Source organism: Corythoichthys intestinalis, chromosome 9 (assembly GCF_030265065.1).
Source record: "Corythoichthys intestinalis isolate RoL2023-P3 chromosome 9, ASM3026506v1, whole genome shotgun sequence".
Taxonomy (NCBI): Eukaryota; Metazoa; Chordata; class Actinopteri; order Syngnathiformes; family Syngnathidae; genus Corythoichthys; species Corythoichthys intestinalis.
The window spans coordinates 17874386-17895988 of NC_080403.1; the positions used below are offsets into that span (position 1 = coordinate 17874386).

The 21603-nt window shown below is 39.6% G+C and overlaps 1 protein-coding gene across 1 annotated transcript in view; it reads left to right on the forward strand.

The window, feature by feature from the left end:
- ppm1j (protein phosphatase, Mg2+/Mn2+ dependent, 1J) overlaps positions 1-20692 on the forward strand; it is a 32075-nt gene extending 11383 nt beyond the window's left edge. The window contains exons 3-11 of the mRNA XM_057846960.1: positions 3880-3994; positions 10165-10497; positions 10570-10682; positions 14232-14316; positions 14440-14558; positions 14841-14904; positions 15021-15128; positions 19494-19645; positions 19710-20692. Of these exons, the coding sequence (XP_057702943.1) occupies positions 3880-3994; positions 10165-10497; positions 10570-10682; positions 14232-14316; positions 14440-14558; positions 14841-14904; positions 15021-15128; positions 19494-19645; positions 19710-19857 (1237 nt within the window). The 3' untranslated portion in view covers positions 19858-20692. The remainder of the gene's footprint in view (positions 1-3879; positions 3995-10164; positions 10498-10569; positions 10683-14231; positions 14317-14439; positions 14559-14840; positions 14905-15020; positions 15129-19493; positions 19646-19709) is intronic.
- Positions 20693-21603: the final 911 nt, after the last annotated feature.

Sequence of the window (21603 nt, forward strand, 5' to 3'; positions counted from 1 at the left end):
TATATTCACCTGAGTTTTTGAACACCTGTAGGTCAAAAATACTTGTGTTTGATTCAGCATAGATTTGCCTTTGACCAAACCAGAATTTTCATGATGACATAAACATTATTATAATGAACGAAACAAAGGCAAGAACAGTTTTGACTTCAAAAAAGTGCCCATATTAATTTTTTCAAATAAATATAATTTGAGTCAATCACAATCGGTCAATATCATTGACTATGTGTTCCCCTGAACAATGAGCACGGATCTAAAACAAACATAAACCCAACATGTATTGTGCTTTATCAGCAGATAAAACATTTGGTGCAACAGCAGAGGAAACCTTTGTCGTATTGGTCCATGAAACAACTTTCTTAACCTGGCAATTATACTGTAGAACAGCAAGCTTATTAATAACCAAAAGGCCTCTCAAGAACTTGTAAACATTACACTGTAACATGCAAACATTTGCTAATTGCCATAGTGAGGGATATAACTCAGTGAAGGAAAAATACGGCCTGTAGAACAGTAACAAAACTTAGCGTACTGACAAAACAGGAGTGGAAACAAACACTCACATCCCAATCCGACACCGTGCCAAAAATATTAATAGGCCCGATAATATGTAATGTTATTGGGATAACGTCATAATTCCTATTATCGGCCCGATAATTATCGGTGCACCTCTAGCTTTGATTTAAATGTCTGAAATACTTAAGAAACAAAATTACCAACAATGTCAATATTGCCTATCTGTGAAATGTCAGTAATTGTGTTACCCCCAAATTACTTATAGTAGGCATCCACTCAGCATCGCTAAGTTCCAAACAATGCAACAAATAGGTTTTTATTTTAATTAATAATAATTAATTAAATGTTCCAATTTCCTATTTTTTCACCTGAGTCCGAATCACCCGATTTTGAGATTATTTTTTTCCAGAACAAAGTCCAATTTCAAAATACTTCCTCTACCGATTTCTGTTTGTTTTGGCAATGCCATTGTATTTCTGGATTATTTTGTTACTTTTTAGCCCTTAAAAGTTTTTATTTTTTTAATTTATTTTTTTAAATTAAAAACCCTTTCACGTGATTCCGATACTCTGAAAAATGGCCTGATCAGCCTGATTTCCAGTCACGTGATCGGATCTGGGACTAAAGGCCACTACAGGTATGCTGAGAATTCCAGCATCAATATACGATATAGTTTATTGTTGTTATGATATAAAATCTCCCATATAGTGATAGAATGTTTTTTTTCCATATCTTCCAGCATTACTTTATAGTATCGTCAAATACTGTATCCGATTGTTGTCCAAATAATTAATATGACATCAAATTGTCAAAAAATTGTTCATTTTGATTCCTAACAAATATTACTATCCTAGCTTTCCTAGCTAGGTGTTTGGTTACTATATTATGGGATTTAAAATGTTACAAAAAGAGCACAAAAAACAAAAATGTAAGGGGTGTTATTGGCAAAAAATGAAAGGTTTGTAAATATCCACCTTTGCGAACTAAATAGGTGATCGTTTTACAGGATCACATGACAATAGCTGTAGGGAATTGCATTGCAACTTTTATTCTGCTCTGGCATTGAAAGTGTTTACACTGGATGGGAAAAGGCAGGAAATTGACGCACAATGCAAATAGCAACATCTACAAATTGGAAGTTCGATCTCAGACAAGCATGTTTATTTTCACTGAACACCTCAACTTTCTCCAGTTTGACTTAAAACGTCACACAGGCGGAACCTTTGGTCAGTAGTCGAAGTCAATGTTTTGTTCAAACTCATCTTCCTACACCACTGACAAAAGGGTTGAATTAAAAGCACACCTGGTTCTTGTGACAAGAATGACTCACACGTGATTATGTTTCGACAGCCTCCACTTTCGCTGTATGACTGTTAACGATAGGAGGCTTGAGTAAATTTACTCAACTCAAAAATTGTTGTCCAGGTCAGAAGCAAATATATGGAATTGCACGTTGTAATATAAAAGAGTGTGTCAGTGCTGGTTTTGTGCCAAAGAGCATAGCCAGCTTTGGCCTTGACAGCAAAGTTTAAATGACTGTCATGAGACTTTAAGTCTCCCTAACCATTAGTCCTAATGTGCACCATCCTCACAGTGCCAGTCCTCTGCTTTCAACTGATTAAAAAAAAGGGGGGAAAAAAGCTTTTTTTCTTCCTTTTTAAATGGGAAAATATATAATCCAGATTTGGTGGATTTGTCCTTTTGGGCCTCTCCCATATCAGGCCTTTTTTGATTATCGTAATCAGCTAAAATAGTTTAGAAGCTAGCGGTCAGAGATTGTGTTTGAGTTTCTTTTTGTTTTCCCGTTTTAGGGGGTCTTTTAGAGGTCTCCTCTCCTGCTTGTCGCAATGTGTTTGACTCACATGAGCGAATATTTCTAATCCGCTCTCTCTCTCTGTGAAACCAATACATAAATTAACAGAAGTGGGCAAATGTTTTGAAGTAAAAATTGGATGCAAGCTAATGAATAAGATCTAATGCGAGAACTGCATTAAAATGTCAATTTTCAAAGAAAACACCATTGCCAATGCCATTTTTCTTATGTGCTGAGGTGTTCTTTTTCACTTCCCTTTCCTCTACACTGTGTACCCCACACTTAGGGTTAGGAGCATAATGTGGGAGTTGTTTTTCTCCTCATCTGCCACCTTGTTTTCCCTTTTCCACCCAAGGAATTGGGACAGTGGGTTCTCCCCCTGTCACTGTTTTTAATGGTCATGTTGGATAGGTTGGTACAGAAAAATGAATTTACCCATTCTGGGATCACTAAAGTAATACCATAACTATAACATATCATCTACTAGGTGCTCCGACTCATTCATCACTCTATTACTTTTTGTTTAATCTGTAATCTTTTACTGTCTACACATTGGAATTTATCAAAGAGAATTTAAATTTTGTCACACAGTGGCGTTTTGAGATATTAGCAAATACAGACAGCAAACATGACGGCATTAGAAAAGACTATTTTTCCTTATTCCACAGTGTGCACCCCTAACTATAGCAGAATAGTTGGGTGTTTTTTTTCCTTTTTCTCTCATTTGTTGTCCCTTTTCTTATCTAAGGAATCAGTGCATCTCATGAGTCCAATTGGCATTTCCACACCTACAGTAAATGCTTATAAACTTGATGGCATTAGAAAAGACTTATTTTTTACCAATTTCACACTTTGACCCAAACTATAGGAACATACAGTAGTTTTTTTCCCTTTTACAGCCTTTTCTCATCTTAGGAATCTACAGTATGTGACTCAGGAGTCCAATCCCTAATTCTACACTGTGCATCCCTCCCCCCTCCCAACTTGGGGAGCATAGTCAGGAGTTGTTAATTCTTTCCCTTTTCCATCCTTTTGTTTTCCCTTTTCTCGTCAAAAGAATCGGACTGCTTCATGTTAACTGCCCCTGTATGTCTATATTCCTTGATCAGGTTGAAACTGATAAATGAATTTCTCATGTTTCCAGTATAATATGATATATAGTAATATAATATAACTGCTAAATAAAGATGATTTTCATTCTCATTAGTGCTATTTATATTCAACTAAATAAAACGCTGAATGGACAAATGCCCTGATTGAATGAGAGGACATTTATCTGCTCTATCTTGAACTGAAATCGCTCTTTACAGCAATCACGTTCTGCATTGTTGGACGAACACACACTGGGTACAAATGATACTGCAAGAGTAGCAAGCAACGCTCCACTTCGACTCCATTATCCTCCAAAAGCACAAGCTCGTAATTAATCCCTTTCGCAAGTTCCCTGCGGGACGTATCAACATCCTGTCCCACTTTTTCCCCTTTGCTGGGTAAAATAACAAACATTTTGGTTAATCAGTTTCTGTTGCTAACTTGTGGCTCTTATGCACCAGGGTGATTAACGCCGGCAAGAGCATGCTGAACGAGGACCAGGCCTCCTGCGAGAAGCTGTTTGTGAGGAAGCCCAGCGGGAAACAGCGCAACTCAACTCTGCAGGAGGACAACGGGGTGAGCCTCAGCCAAAACTGCAGTCACGGCATCTAGTCGGGAGCCAGAGAGAGGGGGACATTGGCTTGCAAGGGACGCTCACTCATCATTTATAGTGTACGCTGTTGTCCTGATGGCAAAGTCACTGAGGGATAGTGTAGCCAAAAATCCAGTTATCTTGTCTCTTGATATGTCTGTTAAGTAAGTGCCTGGTGTGCGTACTCCAATTGCCAGAAAAGTGTGATAACAAAAATAGGAGACATTTTGCACAATTTCGGCAAGTAATACAGTTTGGCCATGGTTCATTCTCTGCCATGTTTTGTGTCACTTTGCCAAAGATCCCCTATTGTTAATTTTGAAAAAAATGGCACCATATTTTTTTGGGGTACCGATGATGTGTAAAGTCATTTAAAAAAAAAAAAAACTCAAAATGTTGAGTGTCATTGACCACTTTGGGTGTCAATTGTAATATAATTGGGAATGGGTATGTGAGATTCTTTAGTAGATTTGCGACGAGAAAGCACTGTTTAGATATTTTGAGTGTCACTAAAGCAAAATATAATGTCGTCAAAGTGCCTGTTGTGTAAAAGGTATACCTTTTTCAACAAGCTAATGTTCTTTTTTTTTTTTTTAAGCTAAAGAAAGTGATTTTGTTCAAAGTAATATATGTTCTACTCCCATTTACCTAAGAATAGAATAAGGGAGAAACAAACTTTGTTTTTCTTTAAGGAAGAAGAGGGTCTAATGCAGAGTTGTCCAAACTGGTCCTCAAGAGCTGCTCTGGTTTTTGTTCCTACAAATCGAGCACAGACAGTTTAACCAATCGAATTTCTTCTAAAACAAGTAGCACCTGATAGCAATCAACTGATTACACTTGTAAGACACCAGATTGGTAAAAGATGTCGTCTTGTTTTGATGGAATGAAATCCAGCACCCACTGCGGCCCGATGTAGAATAGTTTGTACACCCCTGGTCTAACCTATCATTTGTGTGTAGTAGGGATGTACCGATCCAGGTTTTTGCACTTCCGATTCGATACCGATATTCTTTTGCACTTCCGATCCGATACCGATACTGGCCGATACCGGCCTATCTGAGCATGTATTAAAGTTTAAAGTTATTTAGCCCCCTTACTTAGTTGTCAGACTCATTTTGAAAAGGGTTTTAGTACTCTTGATAACAACTAGCCAGCTGAATTAGGTGAGTTTGAATAACACACAACAGTTGGTAACAAGAAACTGACCTGTTTATTCAGTGACAAACACAAAACATTATAAATAACAAACAGAAATGGCACAGTCAGTCAGTAAAACGTGCAAATAATATTGTAAACTGTCTTAAAAAAAGCAAAACACACAAACAACCTCAGTGGAAAATCCCACAACCCCCCCAAGCTATTAGATGCTTTTAATGTTTCGTGCATTAGTTACAATAATGTATAAAAAGCCTCTCAGGTTTAAATGAACGACTATTTCAGTATCAAGTTAACATTTTAAAACAGTAAATAGAATACTCAAGTCCCCATTCTGTATCAGCAGCTTTAAACTACATTCAATTCATTTAATTTTGCGAATCAACTGTTAAAGTTATTAAAATTGCTCCCGTTATTCCATAATTTCCCTTCTGTCTACTTTCGACATGTGAAAGTTTTAAAACTGTTTTGAAGATAGATTCAAGTCAAGATTTTGCCGATTTAGGAGTATTTTAGATAAAAAGTTAATTAGGTTCGCTTGGAAGGTTCACAACAGCCTACTAGGGAAGTCTTCTGCTTTAAGATGGCGGCTGTTTACTAACGCATCTAGATTTCAATACTTCAATGTTGCTAACGCAGTCGAGCCTGTCGTTTTGCATCTAGTTCTATATACATATGATATCTATTATCTCCTGTAAAACGACGTTAACGTAGTTTGTAGCGGCTGTCAGCAGCATTCAGGTATTCTTGTTTTTTATCCAGCGACATGGGTTGAGCTAAAGCCGTGAGTTGAGCATTGGCATTACCCGGGTCTATGACAAGCATGATGTTTACTCTGGGGACGCAATGCGGTCTGTTTCTCATTGCCCGAAGACTGCGCTGTGTATTAGTTCCGCTTTACTTGACATATTTCAATAATCGGAATTTGGATGTTTGTGAATCGTTCTCGAATCTTCCACGGCCGAATCGCTCAAGGATGTAATGACGGCTGGGCATGTTCTAAGTGTTGAATGGTGCATCTTTACTCACGTGAGATAATGCCTCGTCATCCAGAATGAATTCTTCGGCAATGACTCTTGTTATTCCCTGGGCTTTGGGACTGTCGAGTGCCAGTTTGTCACGCATAGCAAAACTTTCTGCCAGTGTTAGTAGCGTAGGACCTTTCTTTTTGTCTTCGGTTTTCTTAACATACTCCTTATACTGTTCGTGGTGGTATTTCGCTAAATGCTTGATTAGGTTGGTTGTATTAAAACTTCTTACAGCTTTACCACCACGCTTGACTTTATTGTGGCATATGTTGCACTCTGCCTCTTCGTCTTTGTCGTCCTTTAAGGTGAAATGATCCCACACAGCTGACATTTTTACCGATAAAGTCTCTCGGTAAATTGGGAGACGATAATGTAGTTTGTTGAAGGTGTGCCGTAAAGTGCGGACCGGATTTTAGGGAAACCGAAGCAAAAACTGGAATGGATTATGTAAATCTGGTCGCTGGAAAACCCGGACCGGACTTTTAAAAAACTGGATCGGAAATTTTCCGTATCGGCCGATCCGATACCGATGCGCATTTTTTTGCCCATATCGGCGTTCGATCCGATCCAAATATCGGATCGGGACATCTCTAGTGTTTAGTGTGTGTTTTGTGATTGGAAATCGGGCCGATAGGGCCATTTTTCAGATGATCGGAATTGGGTGAAAACGATCCAGTATCTAATTTTTTAAAATTATTTTTTTATAGATTTTTTAAGGGCTCAAAAGTAATACAATAATCCAGAAATACAATGACATTGCCAAGAGAAACAAAAATGTTTACCTTTTGTACTCCGCAACATTGCCGGAAAAAGCGAAAGAGTACTGTAAACAGCCCCAATATGGGAACGTTCTGGAAGCTAACGCGGGAACTTAATGGGTAGCTGCTCGAGTGGTAATGTCTGTGTGGAAATATTTTACCATCGGACAGGGAGACTTGCAAAGTGTGTGCAAAGTGGGCATTTTCCATGTTGGAAAGGATAGAAATTTGTTTAGGGCAATGTGTATATATGCTTTATGTACTATATATGGAGTATATAGGGCAATAGGGCTAAAGAAGACTTGTTTTTTCGGTATAGGACAGTACTTAAAACGTGAGCGATGCTGGGGGTGACGCATGTGACCTTGGGGAACATACTTTTTTGTCTTACTAGAATAAAGTGTCATTGCACATCCACTGAGTGGGTGGCAGTGGCGCTCTTATTTTCAACATTTTTTAACCAAACAAGAGCACACAGCAAAGAGCACTGGAGATATGAAAAGCTAAGACGAAGAAATATGACGAAGTGTACTGTATGTAGCATTTGGCTTTGACTTTTAGTACAGTGGCAGACAAGGAAAGACCATTCTCTTTACTTTGTTCAAAAATGTTCGCAGCGGACAGCAGGAATTCTTTTTTTTTTTCAGCGAAAATGTGCCGAATACTGCCAAAAATTGTCCCGCTTTGTCAGTTTTACATCAGTAAACCAGCGAGCACTGTCAGCATCACATAACGTGGCATACCAAATTGCTCAGTGCAAAATAACTCAACACCACAGCAAATGAGCTGATTCTGCCTGCAGCAAAAATAAAAACTGTCTCTCTGTCCATTGACACTGTCGTTTTTGCTCTATTAATTTTTGTTTTTTCAGTCTAATAGTTTGGCATATTGTCCTCTCAAGTTAATGTTGCTAAACAATTTGAATTTATGATTATTTATTGATTTTTTTTTTTTTTTCAGTGTCAAACGGTCAAAAAATGTATCTTGAGTCTATTTTTACAGTATGAATGTGTTCTTTTTACACTTTATTTCTTCTTTAATATTAAAAAGGACACAATGTTATGCAGAGGTGTACTTATAATAATAAGAATCTTATAGACAAATGATACTACAGTATATTTACAGTGGTGGCAGAGAGTTGGGGGGGCGTGGAATGTTTACGTCTTCTAGGTAGGGGCGTAACAGAAAGTAATTGAGAAGCACTGGTATAGGATCAAGACTCAGTATTCGGCAGATCCTCAAAATCAGGTGACTCGGACTCTGGTGCAACAATATGTGATCAGGACATCCCCTACATACAACACAAAATTCTGTGGTCTTTTGAATATCAGTCAAAATGCACAAAATCAGCTGCTACTTTAGAGGATGCAATGATAAATGCACTGTTAAGATATTTGATGTCTCGCTGAAGCAAAATATAGTTGTGTCAAAGTCACTGTTGAGCAAAAATAACATACCTTCTCACAAAAAAAAATATATTTTTCTGTTTTGCTTTTGAAAACGTGATCTAGTTGAAAGCAGAATATGTTCTACTGCCTATTACCCAAGAATATAGTAATATATAGAATAGTAATACCGTATTTTTCGGACTATAAGTCGCAGTTTTTTTCATAATTTGACCGGGGGTGCGACTTATAATCAGGAGCAGGGGTTGCGTTAACCGAATATTTTCCGTCGTTGACCGATTTTTTAAAACGGTGACGGTAAAAACTGAAGTCCACCTGTCATTTTGACAGGTTGCAATTCACACCCCAGACCACAGGGTGGCGAGTGAGCATATTAATTAGCTATTGTCTCTCTTGATGCATGACGTCGTTGGCCTTACTCTGAAAAATGTCAAGGCAACTGAGTGTCCGAAGTTTCTTCAAAAAGCCCCAAAACGACGATGGTGTTGATAAAAGAGGTGAAAAAACAGGGACTGCTCAAGCGGGCACGCAATTCAAGTCCATGCGCACCAGGAGGAAGGTGTAATACTCCGTTCAGGCCACAGCAGGTGAACTGTTAATTTAATTGTTCCATACGTAGCCTAGCTACTGGGGCCACAGTCAGCTGTTTTTGTCACTGCGGAGAAAAAAGTTACATATTCATCTGCTTGATGTGTGATGGCACGGTGTGGATTCTCTGTCAAGCTTGTTCGGACAGAATATTATTTAAAATGAATGAAAACTAAATACTATTGAATATGTTGACGCGGTATGCAATGCTAAGAGTCTTGTTAGCTCGAATTGCTGTGTCCAGCCGCTGTAGCTCTGCTGCTCTCTGTGAACTCTCTATTCAAGCCAGAACGCGCGCTGCTCTTAAGTGTCTCTGTCACATGATTGTGTCGTAGCCGCTTACGCGCTCGGCCAAATGGACACACAAGTACGGAAGGTGAATTATGCCAAACGAAGGGTCACCACAATGTCATTATCATCATTTAAAAAATTTAAGTGACGGGTAAAAATAGATTATTAGATTAATAGATTAGACCCTGTCAGTCAAAATGACAGACAACGAAAAAGTCTAGCGCAACCTCTGCTCAGGAGCGACTTAAGTGTGAAATTATTAACACATTATATCATTTCACATGTTATTTTGGTGTTTTGGAGTGAACCTGATGGTTTGGTAAACTTGTTGGCATCTTCTTTATGCTATAACTCTTAATAGCTATGTTACATTAACATACCGGCCACGTTCGCATTTTGTTGTTCATGCATCATGTAACATTATCATACTGTTCATTTATTCAGCATGTTGTTCTCGATTGTATTTTTATTTTAAATTGCCTTTCAAGATGACATATCTGCTCTATGTGTTGGATTTTATCAAGTAAATTTCCCCCAAAAATGCGACTTATACTCCAGTGCAACTTATATATGTTTTTTTCCTCTTCGTTGGGCATTTTATGGCTGGTGCGACTTATACTCAGGTGCGACTTAGAGTCCGAAAAATATGGTATATAGAATATAGGAATATGCTAGGAAGATTTTTTTTTCTTATTTATGGAAGAGTGAAATCTGTCATTTGGTAGTCTGTGTGTCAATAAAGTCATAAAAAAATAACAATTTGCAGACTTCAAATATCATTCAAAATGTACTAAATCAGCTGGCAATGTAGAGGATAACTTTTTTGAAAATGGCTGGCATTAAAAAAATTAAAGAAAATCTATGTATCTCAAGCAGCTTTGTTGGTAATCTTTCAAAATTAATGTTTTTTTTTGTTGTTTTTTTTCAGGACAGCACGGGTATCCCCCTTTATTTCTGGGGCATCTTTGATGGCCATGCTGGTTCAGGCGCAGCCATCGTGGCCTCCAAGCTGCTCCATCGCCTCATCCGGGACCGACTGGGTGAGATCTTCCACTTGCTGACCAACAACAGCGGGGCGCCATTGCCAATTTGCTTGGCGAAGAATGGCAGCCCGTACCAGCCCGAGGTCAAGAAAGGCTCGGCGCAGGAAACTGAGGAACCTGATGCGGTCAGCGATTCGGCCGTGCGCTATCACATGGAGAAGGTGGTCAGTCTGGAGAGTCTTGTGATGGGTGTCATTGAGACAGCATTCAAGCAGATGGTGAGAAACCCAAATTGGAAATATAGTTAGTTTCTGACTTTTGTTCAACAATTGGATGCGACTTAATTTCAGGATGACCTGATCGAAAAGGAGAAAGCGTCGTACGCCATCTCTGGTGGCTGTTGTGCCTTAGCTGCCATCCATCTAATGGGGAAAATCTATGTGGCAAATGCTGGAGATAGCAGGTGAGGTTCAGTGTGTTCACCGCATCTTGGGTGCACATTCTTAAGTCATTTGCTGCCATTGACGGTGATAGCTGCGACTGGCTGGCAACGAATTTAGGATGTACCCTGCCTCCTGCCCGTTGTTAGCTGGGATAGGCTCCAGCACCCCTGCGACCCTTGTGAAGATAAGCGGTTCAGAAAATGAATGAAATGGGTGATAGATGGAACTGGGATCACTGGCCATGATCATTGATTGATTGGTGTATAAAATTCTGGAATAAAAATATGTATACAATGGTACCTCTACTGACGAAATTAGTTCTGGAAGTAGTTTCGTAACCCGAAAATTCTATAAGTAGAGACGTGTTTTCCATGTAAATGCCCTAATTCGTTCCAAGCATAGGCGGAGTTTGACTTTTGTGGTGGTGGTGGTGGGGGGCATGTTGTTGACTCCAAAACGCAGTGTCAGCAATAAATTTTATTTACAAGATATATGCTCGGTTAGTAGCTTAGCCCATGCTCGTAAATACAGGCATCGCAGCTGTGTGTACATGGGGCGGGGGTCGTGAGTGTGTGAACACGGGAGCTTTTCTGTCTTATCTAGTGAAGAATTAGACGCCGATTTTTGCGTTCCGCGTATATGTCCAGTTTTTTCCAGTCACTAACACCTTTGCGAAACAAATTCTCACTGTGGTCAGTTTGAAAATGGCAGCAAGCAAAACAGGAGACAGCATCCTTTTTGACTGAATATTCCAGGCAGGAATGTTTCTATACGTTGAAAATGAACGCTTTTTTGTTTCCCATCATTTTTAGGGGAATTCTTAATCAGGCTGCTTAAGACAGCTATGCTTTTGGCCAAGATCGTTGTCCATTGAATATGGTACACCCAGTGGTGGTTCTGTTGTACAATTAGCGTCTTTAGTGGTGTAAACTGAAAGTCCGCTCACCATTTTGGCGGTGCCCTCTGGCGTTTCATGGTCCACATCTTCAATCCTTGGTTCTCACTCAGTAGTTGTTGTCGCTTTTGAAAGCTTAGGTTTGAAAAAATGACTCCATTATCCATCTTGCCTCTTCTGGCCTCAGGTAGATTTGGTCAAGTAAAACAAATGACCATCCCTAAGGTGCTAGTCACATGATCTGTTCGAAAAATTATTTTGACCCACTATGAAAATATATTTTTTGTTCATTTCATTCATTGTTGTTTGTTTTATTGCTTACAACATTTATGGACAACAGTTTACCGGCAAAGTAATAGTAATAATAATAATAAATTTTATTTATAACGCACTTTACATTTGAAAAACAAATCTCAAAGTGCACATTGCAAAAAATAAATAAATAAATAAAAAGACTAAGAATAAAAGAGTAAAAGCAAAACAGACAGAAGCACAGATAAAATCAGATACCAATCAGATAAAAATAAGACAGTCAAATAAAATTAGCTAGAATAAGCTTTTTTAAAAAGGTGAGTTTTTAGTCCTTTTTTAAATGCATCCACCGTCTGCGGGGCTCTGAGGTGGTCTGGGAGGGCGTTCCACAGATGGGGAGCAGCAGCTGCAAAGGCCCTGTCGCCCATAGTCTTGAGCCGAGTCCTGGGCGGGAGTAGACGGTGCTGTTGGCCTGACCGGGTTCTGGCTGAAGTATGTGATATGAGGAGTTCGGTGAGGTAGGTGGGGGCTACACCGTGTAGACAGTGATAGGTGTGAAGGAGGATTTTGAATTCAATGCGGAGGTGAACAGGGAGCCAGTGTAGGGTGTGAAGGATGGGGGTGATGTGCTCGTGTTTACGCACCCTCATCAGGACCCTGGCAGCGCTGATTTGGACATACTGAAACCTGTGTAGGCTCTTGCCAGGGATCCCGATGAGGAGTGCATTACAATAGTCCAACCTGGAGGAGATAAAGGCATGGACGAGTCTCTCTGCAGCAGAACGGGAGAGAGATGGCCGGAGTTTGGCAATATTGCGGAGGTGAAAGAAGGAGGTTTTGCAAATATAATTGATGTGATTCTTAAAGCTAAGATGGGAGTCAAACCTGACTCCCAAATTAGTCACAGAAGGGGAGAGGGAAAATTTGTGGCAGAAAAAGGAGAGTGAGGAAATGGGGGCGGAACGGAGCTGGTGTCTTAATGTCTTAATTTTACATTCTTATAAACTAGAAAGCCCGCAAACAGTTTGCTGAAGACATGTCAACAAAGCACATGGATTATTGAAACCATGTCCTATGGTCTGATGAGACGGGTGGGCTTTCTTGTTTACCGTTTTCAGAAGAGGCTTCCTCCTGGGGTGAAAGCCATGCACACCAATTTGATGTAGAGTGCGGCGTATGGTCTGAGCACTAACAGGCTGACCCCCCACCTCTTCAATCTCTGCAGCAATGCTGACAGCACTCCTGTAACGAGTCACATGACATTTTGGAGGGAAAATGATAAGCAGTACTCAATTTGGACATTTAGGGATGTATGTAGTTTCTTAGGGGTGTACTCACTTTTGTTGCCAGGGGTTTAGATATTAATGGCTATATTTTGAGTTATTTTGAGGGGAAAATAAATTAACTCTATGCTGCACACAGACTACTTTTCATTGTGTCAGTGTCATTTTGTGAGTATTGTCCCATGAAAAGATATACTTATATATCTGCAGAAATGCGAGGGGTGTACTCACTTTTGTGATACACTGTATGTGAAATCTTCTAGACTGCCATTTCGGAAATTCCTTCCATAACAGGAGACGTAGCTCAATGGGAAAGTGCATGCTTTGCATGTTTGAGGTCCAGTGTATCACAATAAGTTTATTTATATATATTTTTTAATGTATGACCTTCTGATAAAATGTAATACCGTAATTTTCTGACTATAAGGCGCACCTGACTATAAGCCGCCACCCACTGAATTTGACACAAAAACGGCGTTTATTCATAGATAAGCCCCACTAGACTAAAAACCGCAGCTGTCCTCACTGTATTATTGGATATTTACACCAAAAGATATTAACTGGTAACACTTTATTTGACAGAGGTGTCAAAAGACTGTCATAAGACCGTCATAATTATGGCATGACACTGTCATTAAAGAATGCTTATGACAGATGTCATTTCGTGTCATCCTGCAAATGATCTCACTTTTGAATGGATGTAAAATATCCGAGCTGGACATAAATGGAGTTTGTGACAAAATTTGCCAGATGACACTTAATGACATCTGTCATAAGCATTCATTAATGCCCATGACAGTATCATGTTATAATTATGACGGTCCTATGACAGTCTTTTGACGCCTCTGTCAAATACAGTAGTACCTATCAACCCAAATAAATCAACAAATAAGCTACACAGGACAATAAACCGCAGAATTCGAAATGAGGAAAAAAAGCTTGCGGCTTATAGTCCGAAAATTATGGTATGTGTTTGACCTTTCTTATCTTTGCGTCATGTTCCCCCTGGTGTAATTTTTGCTCACTGCAACTTCATCTAATAACTCTACTTGCCCTGCTGTGGACTATACTGTATATGTGTTGTTGAAGAAAAACAATAAATCATTTATTAATCATGCTTGTACTTTCTGTCAACACAGAGCTATAATAATCCGGAATAAGGAAATTGTTCCCATGACCAACGAGTTTACACCAGAGTCAGAGAGACAACGACTACAATATCTGGTACTCTTTGTCTTGTCATGATGCACTATTGACACCACTTCAGGTTTTAGCAATGTATGTTGCTGTTCAATTTGATCAATTTTTAAAAGTTGTTGTTCACTATGCCCGTTATTGTGTTGTCAGGGCTACCTGAGGCCAGAGCTCCTCGGAAATGAGTTCACTCACATTGAGTTCCCGCGCAGGATTCAGCACAGCGAGCTGGGCAAGAAGATGCTATACAGAGACCACACCATGAGTGGCTGGTAAACCCCTGACACCATTTCCGAGTGGTACACTAATTGACAACTTCCTTCCATCACTTATGAATGCAGATTCATTAATTCTAAAACATTGAATGTGAAGATGAAAACTATGACATTTTACCAATGTAAGCATTATTGCAATGAAGAAAATCCCAAGATTTCCTGAAAGCACTGAAGTGTTTGAATTTGCAATTAGAACCACAGAAATGGTTTAGTTCAATTCCTTATTCTTTATCGTGATCATTTTTGTGTGGGAAATGTGGAATTCGGATTTTCTTGCAGGGCTTACAAGACAATCGTTGAAGACGATCTAAAATTTCCGCTCATATATGGAGAAGGTAAAAAGGTAAGATGGATCTGCGACACACAGTATGTCCCTGACCAAATGGATTGGACGTTTGTTTCTGTCAATTTCAGCCAATTAGGTAAGTAACATTTCAATTGTTTATGTGCTTCATACAGGCAAGAGTCATGGCGACTATTGGAGTGACCCGCGGTTTGGGGGATCATGATCTGAAGGTGTACAGCTCCAACATTTACATCAAACCATTCCTCTCGTGCGTCCCCGAGGTCAGAACACTGTCAAAAATATGAATATAGAATATGTTTTGCTTTACTTTTGTATTTTTTAGGTTTTCAAAGAAATACATTCTTTTAATTGGAAAATTTGCATTTTATCCAGATGCTGAAATCCCATTAACTCATTACTCACGCTTTAAACCATTCATAAAATATAAATATTGGGGCAATCGTTTTGACATTTTCTGATGTTCGAGTGAACATGATTATTAATTATACAAACATTTCAGTGGCAGTTGCTGGAGAAATGAGTGTTTTCAGACTGATTATGTAACAAATGTTTGAAGGTGTATATTTTTGACAAAACTGTCAACAACCAACAAATTTAATTTTATGAAGTTTTTCCAAGGAAAGGTTAATTTTCTTAAAATTGGAAAACTTTTATCTTTTTTTATTATAGGGTTCCCGTGGGGTCTTAAAAAGTTTTAAAAGCATTGAATTAATGAATTTTGAAAAAACACCTTAAAAAGTCTTGAAAAAAGTATTGAATTTTCATATCTGGGTCTTAAAATTCATGATGTATGTAAAAAAATATAACTTATCTGTGTGTCATTTCTCCTCAAAAGTGTCAGTATCAATAAATACATAGCCTAAATAAATAAACGGGGCAGAGGAGCCAATCATTGAGAAGGCAACGCAGCCACGGGTCAAAATCGTCAATTGCAAGCACTGACGGATTATGGGATATTGTGTAGTTCTTTTGATTTGCTAACCCAAGTCAAAAAAGCGTTGGCTCACTGAAAGATGACTACAAATATGGCTGCTTCTTCAATTTGGTGTGCTGTGCGACCAGCTGAAAAAGATCACTATTATTATACAGATCGTTGTCACTCCTGGTCACGCGTTGACTTTCATTTACGTCTCGTCCCGTGTCACGACAAAATGTCATGCTCTACACACCACAGATGCAGTTCTTTTTTACACCTGGCAATACTGTACATTTCATATTAGAGTGATGGGGAAATGAAATTCAACGAAGCGTGGTTGAGTAAACAATCCATTCGCCTTTGGCTCAAACCAGTGGCTAGCAGTGTGTTCGAGACTTTTTGCATCGTATGCAAAAAAACAAAAAGAATCAGCTAGGTACGAAGGGCTTATGTGCTTGGATGCTAAATCATCCAAGCACATAACCTCCACAACAGGAAAGGAACAAACTCCCTCCATTGCAGGCGTTTCTCAATCTACTGTTTTATATGGAGTAAATGGAGAGTACGTATATCGCGCTTTATCTACATTGTTACAATGCCCGAAGCGCTTTACATTAGCACACGTTTACTCTTTCACACACACATTCACATGCATGCCATGCCGACCCATTGGGGGCAAGTTAGGGTTCAGTGCCTTGCCCAAGGGCACTTCGACAGTGGGCAGTCATAGCTGGGAATCAAACCACTGACCTTTCAGTCCAAGGACAACTCAGCTACCAACTGCGCCACGGCTAGCTGCTCACGAACCTGAAGAGACAGAAGCTAAAGCCAGCACGCAAACTGCTAATGTAAGCTAAGCGACAGCAGCTAACACTAGCCAGCTAGCTGCTAGTGCTGCAGTCTATTCAGTATGCTGGATTCTTACATCCTGGACACATTCCACATTCGAGAAATAGAGAAACAAAATCAGTGAATTTGTTTTACGGTAATTCTTGTCAATATGGCTCTGAAATAGGTATAATGTTTTTTAAAAATGGTCTTATTTGGGTCTTAAAAAGTCTTCAATTTAACTTGAGGAAACCTGTACAAACACTGTTATCATCATTTTATCCAGATACAAACATTTCTGTACCCACTCTGTTCACATGCATGTTAGCACATAAAGCTGGACATTGTAAACCTCTGTACAATGATAAATAATGGGGCAATCGTTGTGATATTTTCTAAGGTGAAGTAAGCATGATTATAAAATAAACATACATTTTGGTGACTTTTTGGTGAATTTTGGTATTGGTCATTGGAAAAAGGATGGTGCAATGTAAAAAAATAAATAAAATCAAACTTAGCATTAGGTAAGCTAACCAAAGATTTTAAGTAGGCAATAATTTCTCATAGGTAACTAATTATTTTCTCCGTTCTTCTATTTTACTCCTAACTCATTGTATCAAGTACCCATTGCCTACCATTGATGGCAATAGAAGTCTAATTAATTTGAATTTGGAAGAGTGGCAGTGAATGCTCATGTTTCAGTTCAATTGACAGTGCTAGATGTCCAGTCTGTTTTGACTGGGAGAGGCAGGCAGCGCCGTCAATGGCAGCCAATGAGTTAATATTGTGAACTTTATTAAATGAGTCGAAGTAATTTAGATTATAAAATTGGTGGACTATTGTTAAAGGGAACCACCGATAGAAATAGTAGTTGTAGTTCTTAAAAGATAAACATAATTATGAGTTATAATAATTTGATATTAAAACCCCTCTTGATGTTTTTGTTTTTATACAATTTGGAAAATTAGTTTAACTAGTAGGTCGCCATTGTTGTTGACGTTGCAGGGCGGTGACGTCACTGGGTTACACAGCCGGGCTTCCAGACTATGACTCTAGCGACATAAACATGTCATCTGTTAAGCCCTTTCAATTCAAACCCAAGAAGAACAATAATGAGTATGACAGCACTGTCGATATTTCACAAAATGAGCAGCAAAAGCAAAATGAAAAGGAAAGATGGGATGAGACGAGACGAGAGTAGGACAAAACCGGTGTTCTACCAAAATGTGCTACACCGGCGAAACGTTCTACAAGAGGCAAATTTGACACCCTAAGTACTACCGCGCGCTTTCAGCTTGTTTTGTGTAGATGCATACAGACAGAACATACTAAAGATGCCTTAAGAAAATACTTAAATGTAAGCGTGGTTTAATTTCGCTCTGTGACTAATGTGGCCAACAGATCAACAATCTGCTTTGAAGCTACTACAAGAAAACACATTGCTTAAAGGTATGAGAGGGAAACACATGCAAAAGGTATTTTGAGGCAATGAAAAGGTAATAAAAGACTCAATAAAAACACAAATAGTAAGTACTCGCTGCTTTTAACCGATGTGCACATGTGTTGGACGTATCGCCCCGTAGAAAGGAATTTCAGAACACCGGTAGTATTCGTCTAGTTACAGTGACAAACTACGTCATCACCCCGAGCATCCATTGCGCGCATAAAACATGGCCCCCTTTGAGGTCAAAACACGCACTAAATATTATAGATTTTTAAATCAATGGCATTATTCTATGTGTTTCTAATAACATATTTTAGTAAAATAGAACAATTATAGCTTATTGGAGCCTACAAGTCTTTAAGTCCGAGGTTCCCTTTAACTTTCTGGGTAAATTGAATTTGAAATTATGAATTGTGTGGACTTACTGTAGTCTTAGACTCCTTCCTTATGTCTTCAAAAGAGATCGCTGGCAACTGGCCAGTCAGCCAGGATGTTTAGCTCAGTTGTCTGCGCACTTTGCTGCCACTGTGGCGGCCTGGGTTTGACCCCCATTTGGAGCAATTTGTTATATATTTACTTAAACTGGAATCCAGTTTGCCTAAAATTTTAAGTTTTAACCATCAAATTGGTTTTGGGAATTTTCCATCACAACTTGGAAATTCAAGTGAAATCCAATGACTTGAAATTTCAAGTTCTGTATATATACACAGGTAGTCCCCGGGTTACGACGTGATTTCGACTTTACGACGCCGGAGTCTCGTCCGTTGTTTAGTCTCCAGTCGTTTGGTTTGTTTTTTTTTTTTTTTAGTTTCGTAAGCAGTACTAAGTTCCTGTTGCCGTTCTTCATGACAGGATCCCCTGCATTTCTTTTCAGCCTCTTTTCTGCTGCTTCTCCTCTGGCGCCAACTCCTCTTGCGAGTCCCGATCCGGTTTTTTGAGTTAGGACGGCGGGCTCACGTTGAGAGAGCCGACGCTGTCGACTTGAGCGGGCATGATATTCCCCTGTCTCGCTCCTCCCTACTCTTTCTACAGCGCCCTTTTCTCTCAGCAAGGCGACTCACTTGTGAGTAAAGGCCGTAGTCATTGAATATAACGATACTTATCACAACGTACATCACAGAATCTTATTTTTTACTTTATTTTGTTAATATAATGTATAATACATGTTTTTGGATTATTTTGAGATTTAGGAGGAATTTAGGGGTACTTAAAGGGTTACTTCCAATTTACACGGAAATTCAGGTTACGTCGCCAGCATAGGAAAGGAACTCGTTCGTAACCCGGGGACTACCTGTGTCTTATTTTGAGGCTGGAAACCAGTTTAGGGTGTACCCTGCCTCCTGCCCGTTGTTAGCTGGGAAAGGCTTCAGCACCGCCCCGACCCTCGTGAAGATAAGCAGTTCAGAAGATGAATGAATGAATATCTTATTTTGACAGGTGCAGGTCTATGACTTTGACGACCACAAACACGGTCCAGACGACGTCCTCATCATGGGCTCAGACGGGCTGTGGGATGTAACTACAGACAAGGATGTGGCGGACGCTGTCACTTCCTATCTGGAATGTTGCGACCCCTCGGACCCCATGAGGTAATCACCATAAGTTGTTGCATCTATGTGTTTTCAAAGAGTCTCAAATTGTTGTTTTCTCCAGGTACACTTTAGCTGCACAAGACCTACTGATGCGCTCCCGAGGAGTTCTGAAAGAGCGCGGCTGGCGGCTCCCCAACGAAAGGCTGGGCTCGGGCGACGACATCACTGTGTTCGTCGTCCCACTGGCAGGACATGAGGCAGAGACATGAGATGAGAAATCTCCTGGCTTAAGAAACAAAGCAGACCGACCGGCCAGCTGGCCCTCCCTCGCAAGAAGACTCGGGTTGGAGCATCATCTTCATCCACCTCTAGATTTTCACCTCCCGATTCCTAACAGGAGATTGTCCAGCGGTGTCCTCCTCCTCAGTTGCTCGTAGTTCTTCCAGTTTACATTCAAGGCTGGGCAGCTAGTTGAAAAACTCAGTATAGACTATACATCTTCACACCTCTCCCAAATGCGATTCCTTTTTGTGAAAAACAGCCTGTCTGTAGCGTAAAGAATGTGAGGAAACCAAAGAGATGCCTTCGTGGCACCAGGATAGAAGGAAAATATTATGAAAAAATAGAAGCAAGACTTTTTTCTGCTCCACATAATCATCAGTCTGTACTCTCCTTTTTTGGTTATGGAGGTAAAACAGCACTTGAAGAATGTTTGCACATATGATGTCTTTTTTTTTGTCAAAAAGAGCAAATAATGTACTAATGTTAAGCATGAAGGATCGCAATCTTTGTTTTCGGAGAGTATTGAGGTCTAGGTATTGTAAGCTGTGATAACAGTCACACATATGCCTTATGAAAATATGCCGATAGTGTTTGTATTATTACACCATGCGAGGATATGACTTACTGTATACCTCTCTTTTTTGTCATCATTGTTTAGATCCTCCATATATTTTTAAAGAGTACAATACCGTTTTATTTCTATCTTTCTTATCCATAAGTGCTTGTTTAGGAAGGTTGTAGACCGACAGAAATGTGAACGATGTCATGTTCCTCTTTAAAAATAAATCACAATGTTAGCATTTGTCTGTCGGGAATATTCATTTAACTCAAATGATCGGTGCCAACCCTCCCAGTCAAGTGGATTGGACGTCTAGCATCGTCAATAGCATTGAAAGATGAGCATTTGCACCCAGCCCTACTGGTTAAATAAGAAATGACCCCCCCCCCCCCCCCCCCCCAAAAAAAAAACAAAAAAAAAAAAACAAGCAAAAAACAACCTGATCGTTATAGACCCCACTCACCAACGTCACACAATGATGTGTCGCTGTATCCGGCCACCATATTGTCCGTCATTGTTTATCCGTATTCTCAATGGTTTCAATTTGTCGTGCAATTTATAGTGCAATTCATGGAAGCCCCGGTGCTTTCAGACGCTGTAAACTCATTGGATGCGTTGCATAAAAGGCGTTATGTGGAAAAGCTTCAGTCTATCCATTCGCCAAATCCATATTTGATGCCTAAATCGATATTTTTCGACCCGCTGTCTTCGCCGTCTCTGCCTGACATCTGCTACCCTGATATCTACAACTATCTTGTCCACAGAAACTCAGCCTATTCTCACGAAACTTTGAAAAACTTTAAGAGCAGCACTCTAAGCAACATTACCCCGTGTGACCCTATACTTCCAATTTTCTAAAATGGCGACAATCAATAAAAAAAAAAGTTGACTGCGATGGCCGACGCTTCAAGGATAGGTGGATATTGGACTATTTCTTCAATAAAATACGCAACAACTGTGTCTGCCTCATTTGCAAAGAGACAGTCGCTGTTTTCAAAGAGATCGATGTGACGCGATATTACCAAATAAGACACGCTGACATGTACGACAACATTACAGGGAAGTTACGCAGCGAGAAATTAAAACAACTTGAAGCAAGTTTAATTTCACAGCAGCAGTATTTCACAAGAGCCCGGGTGTTGAAAGAGAACGCCACAAAGGCGAGATTGTTGAA